This window comes from Periplaneta americana, chromosome 5, assembly GCF_040183065.1.
Source record: "Periplaneta americana isolate PAMFEO1 chromosome 5, P.americana_PAMFEO1_priV1, whole genome shotgun sequence".
Taxonomy (NCBI): domain Eukaryota; kingdom Metazoa; phylum Arthropoda; class Insecta; order Blattodea; family Blattidae; genus Periplaneta; species Periplaneta americana.
Genome location: NC_091121.1, coordinates 89,605,786 through 89,630,202, shown reverse-complemented (window position 1 = coordinate 89,630,202; position 24,417 = coordinate 89,605,786). Strand labels below are relative to the sequence as shown.

General features: G+C 33.7%; 1 protein-coding gene across 2 annotated transcripts in view; it reads left to right on the top strand.

Moving 5' to 3' along the window:
• The window catches only part of LOC138699962 (uncharacterized), a 377,861-nt gene that overhangs the window by 163,903 nt on the left and 189,541 nt on the right, over positions 1–24,417 (top strand). For both annotated transcript variants that reach the window (XM_069826199.1, XM_069826198.1), the window contains exon 2: positions 23,893–24,261. In XM_069826199.1, coding sequence (XP_069682300.1) covers positions 23,893–24,261 — 369 coding nt within the window. The remainder of the gene's footprint in view (positions 1–23,892; positions 24,262–24,417) is intronic.

Below are 24,417 nucleotides of genomic sequence, written 5' to 3'. Positions count from 1 at the left end.
AAACTGGAGTAGTCTTATGAATCTACGAATAATGTTACAATACAATAAATCTTTAAGGGTTTAGGTATAGCTTACAGCAGTAAAACGTTTGGAAATATTCAACATTTTTTTTCCCCTCCATTACTGTATCTTGTACAATAATGAAAATTGGTATGTGTAAAACACTATCCTTCTGCTATATGAAAACATTATATTTTTACGATAAAAGAAACTATATATATATATATTTTTTTTTTTCAAAATTCAAATTTCACTGTGCAGTCATGAAGGATTTCCTTCATAACTCATAAACTTGTTAAATTTTTCATATTCTCTCTCTTTTATTTTATTGCTGAAACTCATTTTTACAATATCATGCTCTTTCAACTACATTCCTTAATAAACAATTATTGTTATTTTGTATTAGATATTTGATCATTTTTTAAAGGATTTATTTTTATAAGACAATCTATCAAAGGTAGAGAAGTGATTTTGCATCACATTGTAGATATGGCATGCATAAATACAACAAAAAATTTCATCACAGAATGTTGGATACTTTTTGAGTTATGAGGCAAACGCTTCATCACTGCACAATGAACTTTGAATTTTAATAAAATATATAAATAATTGTTTTAAATCGTAAAAATATGTTTATCATATAGCAGAAGGACAGTGTTTTACACATACTAATTTTCATTATTGTACAAGATACAGTAATGGAAGAAAAAAAAATGTTGAATATTTCCAAAATTTTACTCCTTTAAGATATACCTAACTCCTTAATTCTGCACCGATAGTCATAATTTTATTTTATTCCGATTCAAATTGGTTAATTAAAATTGAATTGGAAACTTTGATCCATATGTCGCTAATACAGTGACTGACTGTGGCGAGTAAAGAATGGCTGTTGATTGAGTGGGACTATTCCCGATACATGTCGCGCGATTTGCAGCAGGGTTGCAATTTTGAAGAACTCCGCCATATCTGCAACTCCCTTCAATTGTGGGGGGTTGAGAGAAGGGTGGTGTCTGCGAGATAGCATTTTATGACACCTCCCCCGAGGTTCCATTTCCCTTGGGAACATCATGGTGAACACTGCAATTCTTCGGTATGTAGCATCCGACCGCTTCACGACCTCAGAAATGGAGTTTGTACTGACAACGCCATATTATACCATCAGAAAACATGTTCGTATCTGATTCCACAGGAATATCATGCGTAGATACATTCAGTTTTTATGTTTACACAAAATCTAGCAGAAAATTTGAAAACGACGAATGTAGTATTCAAAAATATTAGCACAAACCTAATAATTACTTAACCCTTTGCAGCACAGTAAGCCAAAAATGAAAAGCAAATATAATTCTTTATGTTTTCATATCATGGATCATAACACAGCTTCGATTAATTTTTTTTTTTCAAACCGTTAACTCTGCACACAATTAAAAAAAAAAAAAAATATGGTCATTCTGAGCGAGCAATAAGTCACAGAAGGGATTTTGATATATACCATTTTAGCTTAACGTGACATTTACAACGGTTTTACAAAACTTACCCACGAATGCCAAATAAGTTATTTTTTAAGTAACTTCTCTGGACAGCAACACTGCAGCTGAAACATTTAGCAGAGAACAAATGACTGAAAAAACTAGTAATTTTTCTTTCTACAATCGAGCTAGTTCTTATATGAAAATACAGTTGTCACCTCAATGTATCCTCAGGAGGTGGCTGCATGGTGGAACATCTGTGCTGTAGTTGTTGAGAAAGAAAGAAAACTGTGGTTCTTCTGAGCACCACTATGCTGCAAAGAGTTAATGCGAGAGAAATTGATAAGAATGAAAAAATTACCGATGTAGGCTTATAAGTCTACTCAACACTTTTTATATTATGATGCTAGAATATTATCAAATCGATTAATAGCAACAGCAGAAACTAAAACAACAAATGAACAGTAAGGCTTTAGGAAAGGAAGATCATGTCTAGATTGTATCTCCACAGCAACACCTAGATGACAAAAAAGAAGGCAGTTTAATTTACCAACTTATTTTGCATTCAAAGAATATGAAAAAAACTTTGCACAATGTGAATCGTAATTGTTTACTGAAGATAGTTAAAACCAATGGAATACCCCATTATGTTATCAGAAGTATACAAAGTTTATATACAAATAATATCGCAAGAATACAATTCAATTCAGTTAGTAATGAAAAAGAAGAAATAAATAAAGTAGCAATACAGAGCTGTTCTTTATCACCAAATTGTTAAACAGTTGGTATTTCTTCCACTAGAGAGTGTTGTTATAGCATATAAAATTTGGAGAGAAAAAATTGCCTCGCGGAATGAGAAAAACACTAAGAAAATAACTTCTGAAGATAAGGTTCTGTTACATGAGCAGTGTATTGATAGGCATATATTTTTTACCAAGAAATATACAATGTCAATAATTACCATTGAAAACAATTTGGACTACAAAACACAGCAAGAAACTTTTCTTTTAACAAAGGAAATCGCATGGTATCTCCACTCACAGATTCAAAGGTATAGATATCACAACTCATCAAGTAATTTCCAAAAACATCCGCTCACAACACTGCAAGAGAGCATTGAACAAAATCTATGTTATAGTACATCTTCTGCTATTCGTAATATACCATCAAAGTTACATTTATCGCTGGTGTTATTTCATGATAAATTTAAAAAGATATATCACGAAATTAGCAATGTCACGAAATTAGCCAAGTTTGCCCTAATACAACAGATGAGGAGAAGATGATTTAGGTGACCGAATGAAATATAGAGTAAACAGTTTTATGAGGCCGGAAAGGACAATTATGTTCAAACCATATTGTAGATGATTCCAATGATAACGAAAAATATGTTTACAACTGCATACTTGTATTTTGATTTACTACCCATTGAAACATATGCTACTGAACTTGTTTGTTCAAATTCTTAACCAATATTAACAGACAGTGGAACCACTTTCCATGTCGTTAGTGTGTATTTGTATTGCTGAAGATAAAACTGAAGATGTGTAAGAGAAAATAACTTCGGGAATGAAGATAAATCTCAAATACTCTACGGGGGAAAATCTTGATCAATGGCATTTTAACCAGAAATTCTATTAATCTACAGCCGAGAATTTAAACAGTGGTGAAAGAATGGGATATATGTGGAGAAGGTTTGCTCCCACATTGCCTTACTTTATTGTCAGTTTTACATTGCAATTACAGGGATTTGATTGTCAATCTCAGATGTAAATACCCTAAAAGTAATTCTGATGAGGTTAGGTATACACAAACACATTAGGATAGAAAATGTAGCAAAACGAGAGATTCCATGTTGTCAACGTCTAGGCGTTTTGTTTCTCACCCTCTCAGTTGGCCCTTCGTATTGGCTTCAACATCCCTCATTGTTGAGGGTGCGACGTTTCTCTTATGAGCAAACACATGGTGCAACCCCTGCATGAATTTAGAGTCTCTGTCAATATTTGCGTACTTTCCTGGTCTCGCAATTTTTCTCTCCTTTTGTCAGTCCTTTGGGACATTTCAGACACATGACGAAGCCGCAATCCACTAGCAACACTTCAGTAATCTCTACTGTGTCAATATAACATTTGATAAGCATAGCCTGAACCAATTCACTATTCTCTATTCTGTAACAATCTTTGAAGATAATTCTGATTATGGGATGAAGTTGTAATGTGGTGATTTTTAGTCGGTTATTTTACCACGCTTTACCAATATCTTAGGTTATTTAGCGTCTGAATGAGATGAAGGTGATAATGGCGGTGAAATGAGTCCGGGGTCCAGCACCGATAGTTACCCAGCATTTGCTCATATTGGGTTGAGGGAAACCTCGGAAAAAACCTCAACCAGATAACTTGTTCTGACCGGGAATCGAACCCGGGCCAACTGATTTCGCGGCCAGACGCTCTAATCGTTACTCCACAGGTGTGGACTTAATGTGGTCTTACAGAAAATGTATTGAAAATGAATATAATAATCAAAATTGTTATACAATTCACAAAATTTCTCTCTTTTAGTCGATTATAAACGACGCTATACGAATAGCTATGTTATTAATTTAGCTAAAATTAAACAGGGTGATAACGATACAGTACGAGTGCGGTATTTGGTGAGATGTGGTCCAGAATCGTCATGGAATTCCTGAATTTCGCCTTACACTTTTGGAAAAGCCAACCAAGTAATCTGCCCAAGACCAATAGGAGCTTCTCATCATCAGGAAAAAGCGGTGACACCGAAAATCCTGTCAGAACCAAGTGAAATACTGATATCATACAGGATGATACAAGGAAAAACCTCAATTTTTAGTGTTTGTACAAATACGTCACGGATACTGTATCACATGACTTCTGCAGTCAACAAAAGCCTTTTTCAATATGGTGGACTAACAACATGTGATATGAGTTGTTTTGAGGTTAAGTTCGGCGAATCCACAGGCAACCATGAAGAAATGCATTCCTCCATGGGGAGAAAGGGCTGTGCTTTGATGGTGACAACAATCAGTGTGTCCAACATTCTGCAACTGATCATTTTCAAGCAACAAGTAATAAATCGTGCTGATTAAAATGGTTGAGTGTTATATAAGATAGTTTTTTCTAATAATTACTTACGAGTGATGTTAATATTTTCATGTGCTGTTCAGTTAGTTTCTTTAGTTTGGAGACATATATCCAATTTATTTTATTCTTATGTTTGTGACTCTGATGCTTTGTTCTTGTCAAATAAATTTTTGCCATAGTATTTGACGCTGTGATTGAAAGCAAAGATAATGGAATTACGAAAGTGATTAAACATTTCTGCAACAAATTAATTTACATTTAAATATGTGTTAACTGAACTCTATGATATCGTATGTTTGTATTAAACATTTTTTTTAATATCATGCTCTAGATACCGGAAGGAAACTATCCTAAGGTTAGTTCTTCAAACACAACAAAGGAGAGGACACTCTAAACTTCCTAAGAACGTATACCGTATAATAATTTATGAGGGAATTCGGGGAAGCAAATAATATTATTAAATACAATGTTATTAAATATTATTGGAACTACACATCTTAAGAATTTACTGACTCAGGGTTTCTTTCTGAAGGTGATGGATAGAACTGAAAGAGATTTTCGATTCATGTCCGATGAAAAACCTTTTGATCGACAATGCAAAGAGATGATAATGATGATCGTGTTCATGGTAATCAGGATAATAATAGGGTAGCAATAATAAAAACACCGATAACTGCTTATATATCAGACTAACATAAAACTGGCTTGTTCTTTTGTAAAGTTTTATAAAGTTTGCTCTGTTTAAGGAGTGTTCATTGTTACCGCAAGCAAAATAATGGTAAAAGTAGCCTATCTTCAAGTTGTCATAGATATAATTACTATTTATCAGAGTTCTTTCATTTCTAGTGATGTGTGTATATACACTTTAAGCTTTAAAATACAAAAAGAATGGTCACTCTGGAGTAAATATTACACCTTCAAATAATTTTTTAATTTTAACTTATTTTTTTTTATAAATTCATTACATGCCTGTGATTAGGTATACTCTATTCACTTATTATAGCGCATATTGATTCGAAATGTTAAGCGACATACTGCTAATAGATACTGAAACACGCCCTACCAAAATTATTAATAAGTCTCCAATATTATGGACATAGGGCTTGTACCAAACATCACCGTCAAAAATATTTTTTTGTTTTTATTCTCTGACGGTGAAGAATTTTATAATGTATTTTAAAGCTTAATGTGTATACACACATAACTAAAAAGTAAAGGAGCTCTGACAAATACAGTAGTAACCTATTATATTTACGACTACTAAAATATAAGCGATTTTTACCATTATTTTGCATGCTATAACAAGGAAATCCCCTTTGGTTTTTAATACTATTAACCACATACTAGTATAAGTTTTAAAAGTTACGGAAATTTGCTGCTAAAATAGGACTGTGATTTCATATTATCAATCGTTGGAAGTTGCAAGTTTCAAATCTTTTCCAACATTCATAATTATTATGATTTTTTTCATGGTAATTTCTATATTCCGTAGCTTAATAAGAATTCATTTCTTTGTGGAGTTTCCACGAAGAGTCCATCCAATTCATTTAAGTCAAAATTTCAATTTATTTTTCTATTTTATTCTACTATAAATTGTCTTTACATTCCTTTAACTTAATTGTTATCGTTTTCATCATCATCATCATCATCATCATCATCATCATCATCATCATCATCATCATCATCATCATCATCAATATTTTCATACTAAACAAGACACGTTAAAATTTTAATTTCTCTCGTTTAATCGGTCTCATACTACGAGTAATTACTGTTAACAAAGACCGAAACGAATAAGTTCGAAAATAATTACGATAATGGTTATAACCAGGGAACGGATTTATATGGACTAAAAATATATGAAATATGTAAATATATATGTAGTTATTTTTACCAAAATATGGAATTAAATATGGATTTTTACCAAAATATGGAATTAAATATGGACTTAAAATTATAAAAAAATGACTATGTACGTTAAATATTGGTACATTTTAATCAAACTAAACAAAAAATATAATGGACGTACCTTATCTTCCAATGTAGTTTCAACAAAACACAATTTTTATTGTCTGTTACCATAACAATAGGTTACAAACATTTCTTTCAAGTGCTGAAAAGTGAATCTTCTTCTATTGTCTCTGAGGATAGATTTATACTGACTAAAAGAGCGTTCGACGTCACAAGAAGTAACTGGTACATAATTCAATTTCACAATGTCTGCTGGGGATAAGTCCAAGTTAATCTTCACTGTTGATTCACCACTCATCACAGCAACAACCTTTTGTAGTTCTTCATATCCAGGGTTTTTTGAAAGTACAGTGTCCACCTTAGCTCTTACTGCATCTGCAACTTTACCTCTACCACGATTCAGTTGTTCCACAGTACTATTTATAATTTCAAAACTTTCAGATAGTGAAAGGTGCCTATTTTGGAGACTTTTGAGCGTTTTTATGATGCATGAAAATGTATGCTGAATGTGAGCTAAGTCATTCTTCACACTTATGTCACAGGTAACTGTTTTCGCAGTATCAATTGAGACTGCATCTTCAGAGTCCAATGCAAGGAGAACATTGTTAATAGAGTCTATATGTTCGGCATAATATTCAACTGCTTCTAGCCATGTACCCCATCTAGTTAAAATTGGCTTTGGTGGCAATGGAATTTCAGGGTACATTTCTTTCAACACGTTAACTCTACTGGGAGCTTTGAGAAATACTTTTTTCACTGATGAAATCAACAAATCTACTTTAGGGAAATTGTCTCTGACCACTTCTGCCACACGATGAAATGCATGCGCCACACAAGTAAAATGAGTCAATTTAGGATATACAACAGATAATGCTTGTCCAGCTTTGACCATATAAGGGGCAGCATCGCTAATAAAGAATAACACATTATCGTACATAATACCCTTTGGCCACAGGATACCCATAGCTTCGTTGAACAGTTTAACTATAGTTTTGTTATTGCACTTTTCTAGAACATCACAATGTAAAAGAATTCGTTCAGAATATTGTTCACTTAACAAACCGATAACTACATTACCAACAAGTCTACCTTCTTTGTCGGGAGTCTCATCAATGGAAACCCAAATTGAACTATCTTTAATTTCATCTCTTATCTTCTGTATTGTCTCATCGTAGATGGATGGAGCATACGTCTTCCTAAGTGTTGACTCATCCGGGATTGTATGTTGAGTATATTTTTCAAGGAATTCCCTGAAGACCTTATTCTTTAGTTTGTAGAGAGGAATATCAGCAGAGATGAGAGAACGGCACAGGTCGATGTTAAACTCAGATCTTACATTCGATGTTGTTGGTTGTGTTAAAAACAATTGTCTCTGCTTGGAATTTAGTTGTTTGTTGGCCTGATGTTTACTAGTTGTAATGTGTTGTTGCACCAGGAACTTTTGTGTAGATGATACTGCACACTGACACAAATTACAAAATAATATTTTATTGTCAGTTGATAAACCATCTTCTTTAAATTCTGAAATGTAACTTGTTAGTTTTGATTTTAAATTGACTGAATGACGTACTTTTGGCATATTTACCGTCTTTATAGTATGATTTACAAAACTGAACCTATGTGTACTCTGACTGGCATTTAACTGTTGAGCTGCACAACTGAAGTCTGTTAAAAATTTTAAATTAAATTAATACAGTTTTGTAACTTACTTTCCCATTGTTGATAGGACTGCTAATTTTCAAATAACTCTGATGTTAAAGGGATTACTGAACATGTGTTTAAATCTCTATTGTTGAAATGTATTTTTAAAAGTTAATGGAATTTTGTTTTGTTTTATTGTTAAACCTAATATAATATGGACTGTTTTATATGAAATATGGAAAATATATGGAAATTAACGAAAATATGTACTAAACTCTAAAATATGGAAAAATATGGAAAATAAAAGTAGGATTTTTCAACCCTACACATTGTGAAACATAAAGATAATGCAAAATATAAATTATATTAGCTTTATAAGTAAATATGTATTTACATATAAATCCTTTCCCTGGTTATAACAATACCAATAATAATAATAATAGTAATAATAATAGTAACAATAATAATAATAATAATAATAATAATAATAATAATAATAATAATAATAATAACAACAATACTTCAGAATTTTTTAGATAATTTTAAATAATTCCGTTTGTAATGTCAGCTGACGAAATTGCGTCTAGAAATTAGACCGAAACTTATAGGCCTAGAAGACTGCTATTTCTACATACACATATATCGAGCTCTGAATATTTATAATTTTATCATTATATGTCCAAAACATCCTAAATCTATATAAGAAGTATTAGAATTATGCCCTAAAGGAGATTTATTGCGCAATGTACGTCATCGTAGTGTTTGCTCTTATATTGCCTCACATTTAAGGAAAAATAAAAATCTTGAAGTACATGAAGAAGTACACTGTATATCTGAGGATGGCAGTAACAGACGAGCGGATATAGTTGCTCTTAATAGATAGATGAAAAAGACAGTAATATTGGACACAAGTGTACGGTTCGAAAAGGATGTATCTCAAGCCTTAGTGGTTGATCAAGAAAAACTAGTCATTTACCGTCCATGTGTTCCTCACTTGAGTGAGAGGTATAATGCAATTGATTACACATGGGAGGTGAGGGATTTGCTCTTTGGTGCCCGCGATCGGCATATAAATATACTACTGACATTTTAAAGCAATATGCTGTGACATCCCAAGATATTAAAAATATGTGTTTAAATATCTTAAAGCAATCCATAGGCATTTTACGTAATCATTTATATAATGTTTAATTTTTAAACTTTCTAAATCCCATATTGTACTATGATTCCTACCTATTGTATTGATTTTTCTCTCTTCCATATATGCATTTTTTTTAATTGTTTTCCGGACCTATATGGTCATCTGCTATGACAGATGAATGTATTAATAAATAATAATAATGTAACATAGTCTAGTATATACAGTCACGAAGCTTGAGTTTATGAGGGTACTAGGAACAATAGACTGTGCAGGTACTATTTCGCATTGCCTATAATGAGGCGACAGTAGCTATCCTAGTGGTTAGCAACTATCTATGGATGCATATCTACTACGTATTGAGCTTCGTGAGTGTATATACTAGACTGTAGTAACAACTTGTTAATGATACTCTTAATATCTGTATCTAACCAGATCAAAAAATTGAATGCATTAGCTAAATCTTATTAACCCCTAAATTGGCAAAACTTCATTTCTCACAATAGTTTATTGAACCGTGTCGGACTGTAAAGAAAACTACTATCGCAATGTTCATATTTTATATGTTGTACAATATTATAATAATATTTAATCTTCCTCAGCTTGGTGAGGTTGCCAAAGACAAAGAATGTTAAACAGTAGATAACATTTAAGGGGACATTAAAATGTCTTATAAGAAATTTGTTCACAATAAACTGAAATTTACAGTAGATATTTCATAATAATAAAAATTTGCAGTAAAATAAAAAATATAGAGGAAAAAATTGTATGAGAAAATTCAAATGTAATTTGAATTGAAATACAAGAGTCGCCGTAAACTATGAAGAGAACCCTTCAAAACTACTCGTATCATAGAAATTTCCTTGATTGTTGTTGTTGGGACTCCAAATTTATGACTGAATAACACAAATTGTTTTGTTATGATCCCTCTAGTGCCCACCATTAATCCGATGACTTCTATATCCCTGAGTTTATATGACGTTTTGTAATAAGGGGTAGTTGGTTCATAAATTGCCCTTTTCTTTAGATTAACTTCCTCGGGTTGATTTTGATACGTCTTGAATCTGATGGTCGGATCCGGAATATAATCTTTTGTCTCTCCAGGTTTAAATGTTATAATATCAATACGCGATGACTTCCGGTATCCGATATTCCATGGACTTCTTCATAAGTAGTACAGCCATTTGACGTAAGGTATGTTCTATTACAGACCTGATCTTGTGATGTCTACTTTACGAAGAGTTTCGCCAAATGGGCATGAACCCAAGACATGAGTCAAAGTTTCAACCTCACTATGACATCGCCTACAGTGGTAATTGCCTTGAGTTCCGCCTGGAACAGCACGTACAGGTTATCTTTAGTGCAACTCTCCAGTCGGAGCTAGAAAGGCCTGTATGATGTCTGACCCAGCTGTTTGCAGGAGTGAAGTCTTGATATAAGCTGACCCCTTTGCCTTTCTGTGCCAGTTGACACTATTTATTAAATTCTTCAAAGCGCAAAATTTTCCTGAGTTTCCTTGAGTCAATTAGACCTCTTTTGTTCTTAATGGTGTCTGGGGAGTTCAAACTGTTATCCAGAGGTAACTTTCCGAGATTACTTTTAAGTTCATTCTCTAATTCTCTTGTGTAGGCAATATATTGATTATCTGATCTCACCAAAAGTTGAAACTGTTAATTTGTTGAATTACTGCCTCCTATGTAGTTCGAAATAGACCAAGGCCTGTATATTTACTGTCAGAGTAAATCACTCAATCTGGAGTATCTGTAGGTAAACATAGTATTTCTTTCAGTGTTGTTATAATCATTTTATCTGCGTCTTGTAGGAAACCAATTTGAATTTTTTCGAAAGGAATTGAAAAAAAAAGTACATTAATATCGGACATATTGAAGAGTTCTATTGTTTTATTAACATTATAGCATATAGCATATTAACCTGTTGTATCATATAGGATACATTGTGAATTTAAGGGTTAACAACATTACTAAAGAGTTTAATAAAACCTCTTTTAAAGATTGACCTATTTCTCTACAATTTGTGCCTGAGGCACGATAAAGGGAACTATGTGTAAATCGAGTTAGAAAACAGAAGAACAAAGTTCAAAGTCTTGCTGTTGTGTGTTATGCTTTGCTGCCCCTTTTGTGATAACATTGTATAAGCGTAAACGACTGGGCACTGTAGATAGATGGGTAAGCTGGAATGTAAACTATGAAACAGAGGGGATCGAACCCACATCCTTTTAGCCTTTAACCACAAGCTCACTCGACTGCACTAACAATGTCCATAGCAACGCAACAACAATAGCGGTGATTATGAAAATATTAATCATTATGATAATACAGTACTTTGTATAAGGTGTCCGAATAATTTAAAATATAATATACTAGCTGAAAGCACCCGACGTTGCACGGGTTTTCCTTTCTGCTTCTATTTTTAATTAAACTGATTATTATATTTTCGGAAATCTCGGAAACCTAACTATAGACAACCAAAACGAATTGTCTTTACTAAGCTAATATGAATCTTTACTTAACGTCACTGACATGAAGTGATGAACTACTTACCGAAATGCCTGCAAAGCGATCACTCAATTTAAAACAATTGTAAATCAGGCGCCGAAAAGGAAACATGTCTGACGTGCCTGACGTTCAACGGTTTTTTTTAATTTATATGTTTATTTGTTTTTATTTATATATTCTGGTGTAGTCAAGGCCATTAGGCCTTCTCTTCCACAGTGCCAGAAATACAAATAAAATAATAGAAAAATCAAACTATGAACAAAGTAAAACCCAACGATAATAGGATTCCTTTTCCTCTTTCTGATCAGTTTTAGCATCGAATCAATATGTACATATATAATTAAATTTATATTGGAAGATTTTTTACCCCTTGATCTCTGTACATCCACTTATATCATACCCAGTTTGTTTTTTAATATGACTTGGAAAACTGTATCACACAAATTAAGAACACATTATATTAATTTTTATTTTATACACAGAATACAGATACAATATAAACTTGCAATAAGTCATTTTCAACATAAAGACTAATTTTTCTCAGAGACATTAACGGTATTTTAGAAATTAAGAGATTGTTAGTTCCACAAGAATAACATACTACATTTGCAACGCGATTATACAGATAGAATTTCGCAGTAACATATTTTCGGACGTGAAAAATAATATTTTGAGAAACGTATATTTTAGAATTAATACAGTGTTATTTTCAGCCGCCTTATGTACATTCACATACTACATTAGCAACATGACAGAAATATCACTGAATTGCTTTTTGATGTGTGTAATCCTTCTTTCCTCTCCTTCGTACAAAATATAGTCGAGGCTGTGAAAAACACGCAGTTTTTATGTTAATGTCTGCAACTTTGAGCTGCTGTACTTGAGCTTCATTTTAATATGGCCATTACAAATGCTAGTCGCACTGAAATTGCAGTTTCTTAAAATCGAATCGAATGGGTATATTAGCAATACGTGAAATAAACATCTTCTCCTTTCGTTTTTCCAGTTAATATTGCCACTTCTATTACGTTTCGCATGAGTTCTTCACACCAATTCTTGTTGGTGCATAATTTTGGTGGGTCAATATTTCGCAATAGTACTTCTAGTTATTCAATAGGCCTATCAAGTAAATTATGTGGTAGCAATCCTTGTAGTTTGAAAGAATTCTAGAATTCAGTTGGATAAAGCACAGTCTGCTCACCCTCTACACCTCCATCGAGAAATTCATAATACGGTCCTGGACAGCGTAAAGATGCTTATTGGACGAATTATCTAGTTTTAGCCTTCATTATATGTATAAACAATGTTATTTAATTTCGTGTTATAATTTCCATGGCCTCGTGAAAGTCGATGTTGAATACAACAGACAATAATAAAAAACAATTGACTATAGAAGATTGCATTTTCGTATTACACATGAATGTTTGATCGTATTTATTTTTATTTTTCATTTTTTAATTAATTTAACATCCATTTGCAGAATTTTAATATAGCCTGTGTTTTTCTCCTGTTTATGAAGGTTAAATGTGCACACTTTGGCACATATCGGTCAAATTGTGTAGATTTGTGTAGGCAACATGCATACATACACACATACACACATACATACATACATACATACATACATACATACATACATACATACATACATACATACATAGGAAAATAGGTTAATTTGTTAAACAGTATTCTTCTAGACATAGTTTTTAAAAGTATTAACAATAGTATAGATTTTTTTTTAAATTTGTAAACAGAAAAACAGAATAGGCTCCAAAATAGTGTTGTATAACGTATTTAAAAGATTCAACAATGTTGATACGTTGTAAATAGTAAATTTAAGGAAAATAGGTTAATTTTATAAAAAGTATACTTCTAAACATAGATTGTAAAAGAATTAACAATAGTATTCATTTTTTTTAATTTGTAAATAGAAAAACAGAACAGGCTCTAAAATAGTGATGTACAATGTATTTAAAAGATTCAACAGTACCATACAGTTGTAAATTGTAAATTTAAGGAAAATAAGTTAATTTGTTAAATAGTATTCTTCTAAACATAGTTTTCAAAAGTATTAGCAATAGTATAGATTTTTTTTTAAATTTGTAAACAGAAAAACAGAATAGGCTCTAGAATAATATTGTATAATGTATTTAAAAGATCCAACAGTAGCACAGATGTTAACACGTTGTAAATAGTAAATTTAGGGAAAGTAGGTTAATTTGTTAAATAGTATATTTCTTAACATAGTTTTTAAAATGATTAGCAAGAGTATTGATTTTTTTATCTGTAAATAGAAAAGGAATAGGTACTAAAATAGTGTTGTACAAATTATTTAAAAGCTTCAACAGTAGCATAGATGTTAACATGTTGTAAATAGTATATTTAGGGAAAGTAGAATAGGCTAGCAATAATGTGTATACATTGTATTCTGAAGACTTAGCAATATTGTAATGTGTAGTCTATTAGATTGTAGTATTGCATTTTTGTAATGGAACATGCTTGTAAACAAGGTTTAAAAATACACACACACACACACACACACACATACATACATACATACATACATACATACATACATACATACATACATACATACATACATACATACATACATACATACATACATACATACATACATACATACATACCCACATTCACATGAGGTACACTTTATTCTAGAATTCAAAAATTGTCTATGTCTACATTTACTAGAAATATTCAAAGCCAGTGCTAGTTAACAGTTCTCTTAAAATTAGAAATTTTCTCACGTCTCTTAATTTGAAACTAATTGAAACAAGCGAGAATTTTATATTAATTAATTGTGCTATAGGCAAAGTTTACATGGATCTAATATTAGTTACGAAACATCGGCGAAAATAAATCTCAATAAATTAGATGTTGGAGAAACTCAAAAGATCTTTTATAACGAATCACCAGATACGACAACAAACATGTCAAAATACTTAGTAATTTACCATTCTTGTATTATAATAATAATTTTCATTTGAAGTCCATTTTCAACTATTAATATGGTGATAATGAGAGAATTCTGGAATGTTAGGTGCATAGAAACGTGGTTACTTAGAGAAAACCTGCCATAGTGCCACTTTATGCACCACAAATATCACAAGACGGTAGCGTTTGAGACTCGCATTCGGGAGGTTTCGGGTTCAGACCCCATGGCCGACCAATTTGAATGTTTTTTTTTTCATGGTTTCCGTCAGTCACGAGGGCAAGTGCCGGATTGGCAATTTTCATGCCATGATTGATCACTGCTTCAGTCACCAATATCACAAACTTAATAAATATCTAAAATCAGTTACATGAACACAAGTAACACAAGTCATCCACAACACACAATACAAAAAGGAATTCAACAATAGTACAATGGCATACTGATATTTCCATAGATCCTAAACACGCGATATGACCACAGATATTCAAGCGTGTGTGAATAAACTTAACAAAGAAGATATTTCTTGTTCAGTTGTACAAAGGATTGGATGTATCATAATTCTATCAATTCCGATTAAATGTTTAAGCTTTCAATTTCTTTAGGTCATTCTCACGAAACCCATCACATTTCTTTCCCCTGCATAGATTTCTGTAATATCTTGTAACTTGAAAAATGTCTCCTGTGTAAAGAATATAGCACTATTACACCTAGTTATCCACCCTACATATAGGTCAATATTACATTTTCTTACTGCCATGCATAGTTTGGAATACCCAAACATGTGGACACCGTGGATGTCCCGCACTACAGAATATAAATTTCAATGAATATCACCTTTAAAATATCAATCCGAATGGAAACAAACACATTGTCTTGAAAAGTGCGTTAAAGGAAGTAGACATCCCATAGACAACAGTTTTATAAAAGTGCCCAATGTCACTACAGAAGTGGTGTAGTTTTTGTCCACGATTTTTTAGCTTTGCCATGTAACGCTTTGAATTTGCCGCTTTAAAAGAGAAGTTCAATGTGGTGCTTCAGAACATTAGGGAGATAAAGACGGTGAATTGCCAGTGCTTTCTCAGACATAAAAGAAATCTGCACTTGCGTATCAAGTTCAAAAATAGCATAGAATAGCAAGTGTTCATTTTTTTAATTGGACACCGTGGATAAAGTGCCAGCTCAACTACGCAAGGAGAAATTACCAACTGCTGGGTAAGTAATGACTTCATAGGCTATTTATGAAATATTATCGGAAAAATTAATATGCTTAAAAGTAATTAGAACACATCAGCGCGAAGTCTGAAATGTGGACACCGTGGGAGTGGACACCGTGGCTGTAAACACAGTGCATTTATTTACTTCACAGGCCATGATAATTATTATTCATGTGATGTTTATGATGTAGCTGGAAAATACGGTCTCTACATAGTTCTATATGGATACAATATTGCGACTGTATCATTTATCTGTATTACACGATGAGTGGCGGTGAATAACTAGAGGACGGAAAAAATACGAGAATAAGGGAAGGACAAGAAAAATAAACTTAAAGACAGAAATGTATAAAAGTAAGAAATCTGACGTTTCAAGAAATGTCAAAAGTCGAAATGTGTAACTTGCAAGAAAAATAGAACCAGAGTGTTTAACGATGGAAGCAGATCCTGAAAATCACGCTGCTTACATAGCGGCGGAGAGTAAGATAAGGGCTGAGAGGAAGAAGGAAGGAAAAATTAAGACAGTTTCGGCCATGACTAATAGAGAATTAAGAGAGCGAAGGAAAAACGAAGAGAATAGATGAGAGAACATTGCACGAAAATTAGGAACGAATATATTCAACAATGTAATCATAGTAATTTGGGAAAGGATGTAAAAGCTCTCCTGCTAATAAAAAGTAGTGAAGTTATTCAAAATCTAAAAGCCGAAACATTAAGGTTAAACGTTTAACAGAAAAATTGGAAAAGCTTTTTCACGTGTAAAAAAAAATTAAATAGGCCTATGCTATACTCCATCTCGTATCACAGAGACGAAAGAAGCAAACCAATCTTTCTCGCGCACTGCAGTTCGTACTTTGCTAAGAGGGTGTCCAGTTCCTTCGGACATAAAGAAGAAACTGATCCTTGGAGAGTTGCTAGAACAACAATTAAAATCATTTTCTTCTGTAGAATATAAAAGTAAATAATTAGTAAGACGCATCATAAGTGGCAAAATAATTAAGACGTATAAAATGCTGCAGCACTGTAAGAGAGTAGTTTCTCGCACAGCTGTTCGCTAGAATAATTCCTACAGACACAAGAGTAGCCACAGTTTGGAGTGCAAGCATCACATGATACAATAAAGACGCATCAGTATAGTGGTGTGAAGAAAATAAAATTTGTTAATTTTCAATGAATTGAGTTATATGTGTAAATTTCAATGTGGCATGAGTCATTGAAAATTTTCTTTTGTGTAAAGGAGTTGGTTCGTGTCTTCTACAGAAGTGGTTCTTATTTTTTTGTAGGGCATACGTGTGTATGTACTTATAAAAGAATCAGAATTAAAGGTAAAATATTTATCATTATTGTTATTACTATAACCGTAAATCATTTCTTATTTCTATTTCAATATCTTCATGAAGTAAGTGAAATCAGTCACCGGTGTAGCTTGGTCGGCTGAGGCGCTTGCCTGACGATCCGGAGTTTCGCTCGGGCTTAGGTTGGATTTCCGCTTGGACTGATTACCTGTTTGGGTTTTTTCGAGGTTTCGTCAACCGTAAGGTGACTGTCAGGTAATCTATGGCGAATCTCTGGTCTCATCCAGCCAAATACCATCTCGCTATCACCAATTCCATCGACGCTAAATAACCGAATATTTGATAGGGCTATAGCGTCGTTAAATAACCAAGTAAAAAAGTGTAATCCAATATGGTATTATTATTTATAAACATATCAATTAATACGCTTATCACTGTTAGCGATACTTCACATTATTAATCTATTAATCAAAATTGTTTGCGAGCGAACATAAATACTTATTTCATTTTGTAACATGGCTCAATCGCATTATATCTAATAAAAATCAGTTAATATTATTATGAATAATAAAATTTGTGACTTATTTATTTTCAGAATTGATTTCAAATCGGTGTGTAAATCAAATTGCCTTTACGGAGCCAAAGGAATAATCCACGGATTAATACTGTAGATACCGTGGAGATGCTGTGGACACCGTGGAATCTGAAAATTGATTTTGTTTTATTTCTCGTAGTACACGAAGATTTAGACATGGCCACTAACACACCTGACTTATCTTTCACACATTTAACCAATACCTAGCAAAAAATTAATCTCCTTACAATTTCAGTTGTTGCCATTTTTGGGTTCCAAAAGTGACGGGTTTCATGAGAATGACCCTTGTATGACAATAATTAATAACTCCGATGTGAATTATTTCGAGACATACAAACGACATTATTCAAATTATTATATTATGTTATACGGTATAGAAGATTGATATAAAACATCGCTATGTCTAATTTTGACTGCATTACGAATGGGGCCAACACGCACTGAATATGCCAGAAAATCGAAATTATTATATTACAAAGTACAAGCAACAAGATATTTAGGAAGCTTATATTGCCGATAGATAGACCTATTTTTGGATTGTGAGATCGGGCATTGGAACCAGATCTGCAATAGAGAGAATAGTATTATGTGATTATTCCACATAAGGAATCATTAATTTTTCATTAAAAATGATTATGTTTCACTCACATCAATCCCGGCAAAAATTACTTGTAAAAAATCTTATTAATAGAATGACATTTATTCCTTTGAACTTGTTGAAAATGTGTACTGTAGTCAAAATCTTGAGAGAAAGACACCATATATACAGGGTGAGTCATAAGTATGTTTGGAAAATACGTGAGCGTGCTCCTGGATAAAAAATAAGAACAATTTCCTATATGAAAATTTGATGGTAAAACGCTAATTGATTGGGAAAAAATATTAACAGTGACTTTTATTTTTCTTAAGTATCTGATCATATTATTGTGTTATTTTTATTTTGAGTTTGTACCAGTGTTTGTTTAAAAACAACACAGAGATAAGACAGTAGTACATTGTTTTTGTTTTGACTGGACGAGTTGATCCAGTGCCTTGGCCACCCAGATCACCCGACCTCACCCCATTAGATTTTTCCCTTTGGGATCACTTGAATGCTGTCGTCTATGCAACACCAGTGAATGATGCAGAGGAGCTATGGCAATATGTTGAAAATGCATGCCAATTGATCCGTGATGACAACATGGTGTTTGAGCGAACTCGCAAGTCGTGTGTACGTCATGCTCAGGCATGTGTAAAAAATGGAGGGGGGCAAATTGAGCACCTTTTCTAAACGTTAAATGACAAGCTTCCAAACGTGTACTTGTGGCATAACGAAAAGAGAACAAAACAAAGTATGACTATTTCTCCGATAAATAAGCATTTTCCGTCAAATTTTCATATTTTTCTTATTTTTGATCCAGGAACACGCTCACGCGTTTTCCAAATATACTTATGAACACTGTATGTCCGTGTGTGGTTGGGTAAAATTAAATTTTGCTCCAGACATGACTAGTAATTTAAAACAGAAAATGATATTCACATCATGAAGAGATCCAGATTAGATACCAGATAAAGCCTTCTAATAGAAAGGCATCGGAATTAGATCGGACATAGATATTGGTATATAAAGTGTGTTTTTGCAGTTCCATTTCCCATATTTTGTTCACTTCACTTTAATTCATCATCACATTATAGATACCAAATTCTTTCATAGTCCTGGGAGTTTAAACAGAATTCTCAATAATTACAAGCAAACCAAAGCAATTTCTTAGCTATATTGCATTTTAAAACATATTTATGTCGTTCATATTTTTTATATTATTTTATAAATATTTCAGAGTCCAAGTTTCGCAGCCAGAAAGTTATAGAATCTAACAGAAATTATGTGTAGATCGCACTTCTTTCTCATAAGTAATGAAAACAATGAGTCTTTGGATTTATTCCGTTCATCCGTTAAAGCACTGAAGCTTACGTTACAGTGTACAGTAGAGGGAGCACATGGTTAACGTGCGATGAAGCTTAAACTAAACACTCCGCTCTGAAGAGGATCAGCCATATTGATGTAATATGTCAGGTGGCCCGCGGGCAAATACGAAGCAAAACGTAACCGTACTCCTTCATGAGAGAGAAGATCAGCACGCAAGACCCTCTATATACTGTAGAATATTCTGTCAAGGAGCTCTTAAAATCTTGATATGGTAGAAGAAAATCTAAAGACCTGTAGGCGTAGCGTTGGCGCGAACTTTTTTGATTGTTAATCATATCTTCAGGTTTAATTTTCCGTCCTTTCGGGATTATATGTTCCAACCATAATACACACACACACACACACACACACACACACACACACACACACACACGCGCGCGCGCACATATTATACAGAATGTAACGAAAACAGTGGGCCAAACTTCAGGTACGGATTCCTCATATGTAGAGAAGGAAAGAAGGTTAGCCTATATGAACATGGGTCCAGAAATGCATGGTTGTCACGCTATAGGGATTACAAACCGGATCATTATGCACTATAAAACTTAGGTATCAGTTGATTTATATTTCAGTCTGTGTACATTTGTTTACAGGAACTGTACAAAATGTTCACCGTTTACCTGAATATAGACCGCAGTTATTCGTCGCACTGACGCCCGGACCTGCTCTCAAATTCCTGGCGTAGCACGTATTGTCCGACAGTGTTGCTCAATTCGCACACATTTCAATCTTGATATACGTAAACATCTTAATGCAACATTCCCTGGCCAATGGATAGGGCAAGGTGGAACAACTGCGTGGCCTCCACGCTCACCAGATCTCAACCCACTGGACTTCTAATTGTGGGGTGTGGAAACTCTCCGTCTGCGAATTGAGCAACACTGTCGGACAATATGTGCTACGCCAGAAATTTGGGAGCAGGTCCACACGTCAATGCGACGAACTATGGCCTGTATTCAGGCAGAAAGTAGACATTTTGAACAGTTCCTGTAAACAAATGCACACAGACTGAAACATTAATCAATTAATACCCATGTTTTGTAGTGTACAATGATCATCCTTGTAACCTCTATAGCGCGGAAACTAGGCATTTCCGGACCCATGTTCATATAACTTTTTTTCTTCTCTACATATGAGGAATCCATACCTGAACTTTGGCCCATTATTTTCGTTACACCCTGTATATACGCATTGTATACAGAGTGTCTCAGTAGGAATGAAAAATACTTTAGGATAATGCATGTGGGTTAATCTACATCGATTTAATCTGATATAGCTATGTCCGAAATATGACGGTTGTTAAGTTATTGATGGGCGAAGTTTTATATGGAGAGAGGAATTATAAAAATATTTCTACGTCTTAGAACATTGTGATACGATACATTATTGAAAATGCTAAAACTTGTTTTGTTCCAATAAGTTTATTTTATAATAATTAAATACAAACTCAGTAAGAAAATATAATAATTACAGAAGACAAATTACTATGGATTCCATGAATTGTAAATTGATATCAAGTACCAATACCGGTTCTCTTTCCGATCTCAATGAAACACTTGGTAGCTTTCCAGTTTCAGATAACACCCTGTAAACACAGGAAAACACATAGCTGGATGGAACCGTTCGATTGGGAAAATGTCGTCTGTATTCCAATACATTACCATCATAAAATCCATAACGAAAGCATATTTGCATTTTCACTATACGAGTACACGAATTAAATACCAAGTGAACGTAGAGTATATTCAGTTGTGTGTGTTGCGGTGGTGTTGCGGTGTTCAGATGCTACCTTGTGAAAAATATCTGGTGTAACACGTCAAGTACAGCACACAGAATCGCAATATATTCCAGTCTTTCTCCCCTTAATTTCTCACCAAAGTTAGACACGTATTTCTTAGTTACCTTCACAAAACAAAATACAATGTCAGTATGATCAAAACGCTAAAGGAAATTATAATTCTAAGAAGTGAGTTGAGGTGAAAAAATTCTCATTAAGATATAACATTGTTGCAATAACTTATAGTATCGTCTTATTAAAATCAATGTACTGTATGTAAGTGTACTGTAGGAAAGACTGATGTACCGTACCTAGAATCACTTTTCACAATTTTCATTTGATTTTTTTTTTATTTTGGGATATGAAATTTTCAAATGAACAAATGCTTGATTATTATTATTATTATTATTATTATTATTATTATTATTATTATTATTATTATTATTATTATTATTATTATTATATTACTATTGACTATTCCTTTATAACTTCCAACAGGTATTTTCCTGTTTTACAGATCTATTAAGGATGAACAAAATAAAATGAAGGGATATATAAAGTGATTCTTGGTACAACAGGTTCGTGTACCTTCGATCATTCCCTCTTGAACCTTGGAACATTGGAACACATGCAATATAGGTGGAAATATAGCTGTAAAACTTCACAATAATTAAAACAAAATGTATTTGCCACCATTTGCTGGCTTCTCTGATTGAGATTTCAATTCCTGGAAGAGCCATAATGCTTCAACAGCTTTTTTTCAAGGCATCCGGATTAATTGGGGTCCTCTTAACTCCAGACTTACTTAATGGTGGCATGATGTTAAAATAAAAGAAAAACAAAAACCGATAGCATCATATACCTTGGAACATGTTCCTTGGCACAAGATGTTTTGTGATTCAAGGTATAAGAGGGATAAAATATGGATGTCTAAACTAGAGATGAAATAAATCATGGAAATTAACATATCGATGGTCCAGAACCTGACTGATCCAAGTTCATTTTAGCTTTTTTTTTAGGAGAGCTATTTTAAGCTCCTGACATTGAAAGCTTCTTGAAACAATTTGGAATAGCTTCATAGCAACCTTATGGAGAGGAATATTTACAATTTTGTTCGATTCATATATGCAGACAAGATCTGGAACACAATGAAACACAGATTTCTTTCTTACAAAAAGTTGGACTTAGAACAGTCTGGTTCTCAGCCATCGATATATATGTACTCATCAGATGAAAGGTAACACACCGTACTTGATTGAAAGTTACAAATACAATTTTTAGGTAGATTATTTTACGACGCTGTATCAACATCTTAGATTATTTGGCGTCTGAATAAGATGAAGGTGACAATGCCAGTGAAATGAGTCCGAAGTCCAGCACCGAAAGTTACCAGCATCTGCTCAAATTGGGTTGAGAGAAAACCCCGGAAAAACATGAACCATGTAACTTACCCCAAGCGGGATTCCAACCCGGGCCACCTGGTTTCGCGGCCAGACGCGCTAGCCGTTACTCCATAGGCGTGGACAAAATACAATTTGGTTTCATGTTAGAAAACATACAAAAATGAACGAAATATTTACTTTTGGTACCAAAAAAATTGTTTCGTCCACAGAACTCACACTTTTTAATAAATAAAACCGGAACTATGACTAGAGCTACCTGGCGGCTTTCTCTACAATCTACTTTAGTTTTAGTCGGCTAGGTAGCAGCAAAAATTAGAAACAAAAATTTGATCCAAGGTACACTATAATCAAGGTACAACATTGTCCCCTATCATTTAATATTCTACACTTGAAAGAATGATAATAGTAAAGCATTCTGTCTTTTCCCACGGAGTGTTGCTGTCAACATTCCGTTATTTTCTTTAAATAAAATAAAATCGCGGTGACTTTAAAAAATGAACTAATACACCAGCCCACAATTAAATCCTGAAGATTCAAAATTCCCTATATCCACTTTCACAAATTAAAGGATTTTGACAGTAACTAGTGGAAAATAGAGGGAATTTTCAACCTAACAGTGACTTTTAACAATCATTTTGCTTTAAATTTAGTGGCTTTCTTAATTAAAACTTTATAAATCATTATTCATTCTTAGCAAGCAGTATGTGGGCATAAATCAGTTCCGGTCAGAATGGTCTTTAGGGGGTTTTGAATCTAGATGATTCAGTGTTCGGGGGGAAGGGATTTAGTATTTTTTTATACTTTTTCCACTCATCTGGTACATTTCATGAATTGATTCTGTTACGTTTTCCAGGTGTGCAAATTAAGGATCTGCGCGTGCCCCCCTCCGTGCGGAACGGAAGCAGGTTCGCGATCCTGGACTGCGAGTACACACTCAAGCCGGACGAACTCGCAGCCGATTCATACTCGGGTCTTGTGGTGAAGTGGTACTTTAACAACAGCCCCAGTCCTGTGTACCAGTGGATACCGGGGCAGAAGCCGCAGGACCTCGGCATCCTGAAGGGCAAGCTGGACCTGAGCCACCGAGCTTCAGAACACAGCGCCACCATGCACCGCGCCCTCTACATCCCCAACCCCACCACAGAGCTCTCGGGCGAGTACAAGTGCCTCGTGTCTACATTCGACGACGAGGACTTCATGACCAAGAAGATGGTCGTCTTTGGTAAGTGTAACAACTGTTGTTTGCTGTCCTTGCAGGCGTTCTTGATCGCTGTATTTGTCAGCTTTATCTCATGACTAACTTTTGATTACGGATTATATGCAATGTTCATAACTTCTTCTAGGTTTACTCGCGGAGTGTCCATATTAGAATGTAGAG